The sequence below is a fragment of the Gadus macrocephalus genome, chromosome 6 (genome assembly GCF_031168955.1).
Source record: "Gadus macrocephalus chromosome 6, ASM3116895v1".
In the NCBI taxonomy this organism is placed as follows: domain Eukaryota; kingdom Metazoa; phylum Chordata; class Actinopteri; order Gadiformes; family Gadidae; genus Gadus; species Gadus macrocephalus.
In genome coordinates this window covers 17,160,493-17,167,056 of record NC_082387.1, presented here as the reverse complement: position 1 = coordinate 17,167,056, position 6,564 = coordinate 17,160,493, and the positions used below count along the sequence as shown (strand labels likewise).

Sequence of the window (6,564 nt, the reverse complement as noted above, 5' to 3'; positions counted from 1 at the left end):
CATATATTGGATTTGGAGCCGCCGCTGCTGGCAAACAGCCGTCATTTTCTAAACAGTTTGGTGATTCAACCCGCTTGATCTAACCGAGACCGGCAGCTAATTGGTCTAATTCGTTGATCAAGTAAGCGCCCTCAGGTGAGAGCTGCGTCTCTCTACTCAAGTGAAGAAATCACATCAAGTATGCCAACATAAGTCCATCACAGTCCATCACGCCTCGCCCTCCCACACATGCACCCAAACCCACCATCGTTTATGGGGCAATAATTTGACTTGTGGAACTGAATCATTCATAGGCCTTCTCACTATGAAAATAACTGGTGTATTTTCTCCAATACACATTTTTATTCCGAGTGCAAAAAAGAAAACACTGAACCCACATTCACACAGGTTTACCAGAGTTATCACTATTTATTTCCAGTATTTCCAGCAGAAGTGTCATTTTATTTCATATGCAAAGGGCACAATAGTAGGAAATGGCTTCACACTGTTACACCTGAATGTTTTTTTATGTACATGAAGTTTCGGAGAGTTGCACCATATCCATAATACATCACGCACAGGTGATATCTTCAGTAACACACTTTGTGGTCTTTCTTCACAAAAAAATGTATGTACTCTCCTTCAGTATGTAACCGTTTCCCTCTAAGCATAAATTACAATAATAGTTGTCCCACATTTGAATGCATACTCTGCAGTCTGCACTTAATAAGAAATGGAAGCACAAGTTGGTATCACTATTTATAAAGCCCTTTAAACATCCGGTCACATCAACAATGGCTAATCAATGCTACAGTAAAAATCGAATCCCTATTTTTCAATAAATAACAACCATTACATTTTTTGCTTATAATTGATAATCAGTTTGCTACTTTACGTATATAAATTAACCTCGTTTTTTACACAATAGTCTAACAGGTCTCTATGAAAACAGATAATGACATGCATTTCATTAATTGTCAATCATTGTTACATTCAAAGTTCAAGTTCAAACATTTCACCAAAAAAAACGAAAAACATTTCAGCCTCTTGTTTGAATCTCAAGAAATACAAAGGAATTATCTAAATAAAACCACTAAAGCATTCATTCGAGCACTCCTTAGATTTCAGGCTGTCCCTTTTAGACCTGCTGCATTGGCTTCAGGTTGGGGGAGACCTGGTGGAACAATAACAGAGACAGTAACATCAAATCAAACAGAAATGTTTGCATGTTTGGAGAACCAAAAAATCATTGAAAAATACCACAATCTGATATTACAAGTTTGACCTTAACCTCAAACATCCACTCTGCTTCCCAGATGTGTGAATAAGTGTTGAACATTGGAGATGTAGTGAGCAGATAGACACATTCATTATTCATTCCACTCAGCTGGAACAAACTATTAAGATCGGAGGATGTCATAATTCGGCTATCATGCAACATTCAAGAGATTGCAAGACTGAAATTATTAATTATTCACTACTTTATTCATCCTAAAATGAAGGGAAATGTGCATCCCAGACCGCCATCAGTCCAAGTCGCATGTCATCTTATATTACAATACTAACATTGTTTTAGTGTTTTAATACCACAATGCCTGGGTTTTCTAAATAGCCCCACAGAGGCCAAACCAGAGATATTTCTGTCTGGTCCTGCGGCTGTCCGCAGTGCCCTCTGTGGAGGGTGTGACGGGGCTTACCTTAAAATGGGTGCCCGTGCACGCCTGGATGTCTTCTGGAGTCAGCCCCTCCCACACCTCCACCAGCGTCAGGCCCGTCTCCTTATCCACGTCAAACACCGCCTGGCAGTATCCACACCCCGAGTGAGAGATGGCGAGAGGGAGAGAGAGAGAGAGAGAGACACACACATCAATAGAGGTAAAACAACCAGGAAATAAATAGAAAGTCCTGAGGAAGAGGAGGTGAGCACTATTTTTGTAGTTTGCTCCTCAATATGATTTGCTGTTTGACATTTGATGTAAATACAACATAAAGCCTAACCAACAGCAACAGCAGGCATTTAATCAACTCAACAGCATTTAGACCTTCAATCTGTCAATATTACGCCACCGCGGCTTATGGAGAGAACCGTTTTGCCGCAGCGCCAACCAGCAATATCCACGCTCCCCATCCAGACATACTAGAAGTCCCTGCTTTTCATCAGGCCTTTCAGACTCCGAGTTGATCCAGAACAATAGCATGGAGAGCACAGCCATTCAGCATCTTGGTACATAATCGCATTTCCAGACCAGGCAAGGTGTTACAATAAGTCAAGTTAAACAAGACTAGGTATTGGTGACTAATACGTTAATGGTGACTAACGTGGGAGGGGGGGAAGCCGTAGAAAACCTTAGACATAAACTCACAGTACGTTTTTTTAATAATTGTAAGGAAAGCCACATTTGATAGTCGAGTGGCATACACAACTTGGCACATTATATCACAATCATGTATGAAGTGCTACCGCCTGGGATTTCTTGGTTTTCCAGAGTTTCAAAGAGGAAACACTGACGCTGATAGCGTCTGCCGTACTGTTTATGCCGTTACACTACATCGCCCAGCCCTCACTGTATAATTTGAAGACAAAGTTCCCCATAAACAGTGCATTCATTTCCCCCCTTTTGGATATCCTCAGATAGCTACCGTCCTCCCTCAACTAAACCATCGTCCCGGGGGCCACGTTTTCGCCCTGCCCCCCCATTTACACCGTCACTGCTCCACCTTCGCCAAATCCCTCCCTGATGGACAAAGTGACGGGTCCGAGCAAGGCCCGTCAGAAGCACACTGAGGTCATTAGACACGGGCGCACGCACGCACGCACACACACACACACACACACACACACACACACACACACACACACACACACACACACACACACACACACACACACACACACACACACACACACACACACACACACACACACACACACACCCCCCCCCCCCCCCCCCCCCCCCCCCCCCCCGGTGGCAGCACAGGAGGCAGACATCTCACTCAAATCTCGCCACGCAGATTGAGCGAGACAGGGGGGGACGGGGGACCACCGATAGTGTGGCCGTGTGAGCGGCGTGGCGCGGGACATTTTGAGGGAAGAACTGCGGCTGCGACGCCTGGAGATGCCGAGGGTGTGACAGCTGATATTGTTTTGTATCAGGGTGTCACCGCGAGAAGAGCGGTCTTCATATTCCACGTCGAGATGCATGTAGTACTAGGCTAGGATTAGGGACGGCCCCTAATCTAGATGCGGTTTGACACAATAAAAGGAACAGAACTTTTAGGGCGGATACCGGTTTCCCGTTTTAGCAAGTGGAAATCCAGTGATCCGATTCTCTCAGTTGTGTTTTGGTGTCTCAAATCTCAAGTCATTGACTATTTACGCTCAGACGACTTGTCTTAGGGTGAATACAAAGAAGTAGCATGTAAGGGTTAGGCATCTTGGTCAAGGAGGCTTACAGTTAGGCTGAGGACTCTGGGGATTTGGCCGAGAACCTTTGGGTTGGAACTCAAACATCCAAGCCACTAAACAAACCCCCATATACTATTTTAGACATTCAGTAGAATAGAAACATGTATCCTGCTGTATACGAATGCTATGAATTTTTTTTCCACTTTCAGCTGCTTACAAGTTATGGCACAAATATATCTTCCTCTCTAAAGCATGGCACCACATCTTTCCTGGAATATAACTCCTGCATGGTGCATGTTTTGATGAAGGAGTGCTGTGTAGTTGATACACCATGGGGAAAGGGTCATTTAATGAATGGTCATGGCCTCATCTCTCACAGTTTAAGGGTCTGTGAAAGACTGGCTGGCGAGTGAAGTGAATTTCGATAATAAGTTCAGTAATGAAATTATTATAAAGCGCCAAGGCTGAGGTTGTCAGTTTCAAGAAGGAAAAATATGGGGAGGATAATGGACATTTCTAGGTGAGCACTATGGCATTCCAAGAGTGCTTTCAAGACTTCCAGGTAGTCTTTCACTTACGTGAATGTGAATCTCCTGCACATTATAAAAAAATATTGAACAAAAGACCTATCTCTGGAGGCTAGGCAACCGAATGAAAAGAAGAAAGAAATGAACAATTCCTCAAATATGTGACAATGAAGATTAGCAAAGCCTCCTTTGCATTGCTTTGCCATGTTGGCTTGTGTCGTGTCCCGCAACACATGGTTGTGGTTCTCAACGCACCCACGAGGAAAGACAAGGAAACGATGTGATTCTCTACGATGAAATCTACAGACTTAACACCTTGAGGCTGAAAGACAAATTGCCCATAACAATAGAGCAAAAATATTGCAAATATCCGAAAATACGCCCCTTGAATGGACATATGATGCTTTAAGATGAATTGGACACAGTCAATGTGTTTCAGCGTGTATATCTCCCTCAAAGAGCACCTCTGTGTAATTTATTCATGTCAATTATTAGAATATAAATTGTTCTAAAGAAACAGAAAGAGAAGAAAACAATTAGAAGGAAACCAGGTCATTCAGAAAATAGACGGTTACGTGTTCAAGAGAGAAGGGGGGCAGAGGAAAGACGGAGTGCCAGAGGAGTGACAGACGGAGAAGACTTATATACAACGTGTTTTAATGTTGACAAGATTCCTCTTGTTTACCAAAATGATGTTGTGCAATCACGACCACAGCCAGTCGGGGAGAAGAATCGGCACAGGAAAACGTGTTCAAATCAAATTTATAGAGAGCACATCGGCTTGACGACAAGCCTTTCTGACAGCTACAGCTTCTATAGGGTGGTCCGCAGGACTGAGTGACCCCGGGACACCGGGGACATATACAGCCCTTCCAATGCAGCACACACACAATCAGTAGGTTCCAAGACCGGCTCCTGGAACATCCCCTCAGGCCCCTTTACATGCTGATCTACACCTCCTTCCTCCAGCACTCTCTATTCTCTGTGGGCTTCCATTTCCTCCTCATCCTCCTCCTGCATTAGCTTCTGTTCCCTCGCCTGCCCATTCAACTCTCCTGCTCTCACACAACTATGTGCAGGGACAGAGCAGGCTGTTCCTTCCACAGGTCCTTTGATGTGTACCCCGGGCTGCTGCAGGTGTTCTGCCAGTCACACAGTGGTAGCCAGCACACTGTCCATTGCTGTGGCGTGCTGGGGGGGCAAGAAGGCTAAGGGAGCTGCATAAGATCAACAAGCTGGGAAATAAGTCTGGCCCTTTTTCTGGACTAGAGCAAGAGAGTCTGGATGGAGGTGGGGGTGGTGGAGAGGAGGGTGAGGGACAACAGGAGGGCCATTGTGGACAACCAATACTCCGCTACGATGCGTTCTGGCAGATGTGGAGCACCTTCAGCTACAGGCTCATCTGATGGTTCCATTTATTTTGGAACCATCTTGTGTCCTATCTCTATTTTGGCTTACTTCCTGGCTCTGTACACCTGATTTAACCCCCCCGGGTGATTTATACAGTTTTATCGATCTATCCATCTATCCATTCTTCCGCCAACCTCCTACCAACATTACTAACATCCAATTATTAATAAATCTATCCCTTTCCAAGTCAAGGCCAGCTCCATTCAGTCCAATGCAGCAGAGATGCTGATGAGAGAGAGTTGGATGCTGCTCGCCTGTGTGTCCTCGGAAGACACCCCCCCCCCGTCCACAGAAGCCCTCGAGGACAACAAGGCAGACGGTACAGAGACGCTCTGTTGAGACACACTCATTGAAGCAGCCCCCCTCCTCAGCCAAGTCGCTGGGAGTTCAGAAGGGCATTGTGATCAAAAGACTAAACTCTACAAATAACAACAACGGCTCGTTCTCGGGAGAAAGTGCCTGCGCAAAAACAAACACGGCCTCTTAACGAACGCAATGTTTATGAAGCCTGGTCCTCTGAGCTGCTCTAGGCGAGGAGGTCATTAGGTTTTGTTGGCTTGGGGAAAAATGGTTATTTCCCACTGGTTTGACGTTGGATATCCACAGAAAATCGATATATCCGCCCCTAAATGAGTCTTGTGGGTGTTGTTCGATGGTGCCGGGGTCATGCATCAATGGCAAATTACCAGAGAGATTTGTATTGAGTCCAGTAACTGCCAAAAAGCAAGTAAGCAACACATACCGTACATACAAACACACACATTAACCTAACATTGACACAGAAGCACAAACGCATACAAGTATTCTGCTACCAGAGTAATATTTTACTCTAATAACATAGTATTACTGTACGATACACTTTTAGAGGATGAATCCGAATACATGCAAGTCAACCAGGGTCCCACTGCCTTTCCCTTGGCCAAAGATAAAATGACAGATGACCAACATTTACAAGGAACGTTGCCTAGTACATTGTAAACATCTTGGAGGTTTGCATTCAAGCAGCTCTTTAGGGTAACATAAATGAAATAGACATGTTGATCTAGCGTATGCAGCATTAATAGCGCCATGGACATGTAGAAAATGTCTTTACGATACACCCTCTTACGACTAGCGGCCAAGCCATCGACCATTGAAACAAATAAAAATCAATAGCTACCCTCAAACCCCTTGCAAGACTCGGCTGATAGGATTAAGGATAAATGAATAAATGTAATTTCCATCTCCCCATGTTGCTTTGCT

At 44.6% G+C, this 6,564-nt stretch overlaps 1 protein-coding gene across 2 annotated transcripts in view; it reads right to left on the bottom strand.

Moving 5' to 3' along the window:
• Positions 1 to 725: 725 nt before the first annotated feature.
• The window catches only part of oxct1a (3-oxoacid CoA transferase 1a), a 39,072-nt gene continuing 33,233 nt past the window's right edge, over positions 726 to 6,564 (bottom strand). For both annotated transcript variants that reach the window (XM_060054611.1, XM_060054612.1), the window contains 2 exons: positions 1,677 to 1,778; positions 726 to 1,153 (listed from right to left, as the gene is read on the bottom strand). In XM_060054611.1, the coding sequence (XP_059910594.1) occupies positions 1,118 to 1,153; positions 1,677 to 1,778 (138 nt within the window). In that variant the 3' untranslated portion in view covers positions 726 to 1,117. The remainder of the gene's footprint in view (positions 1,154 to 1,676; positions 1,779 to 6,564) is intronic.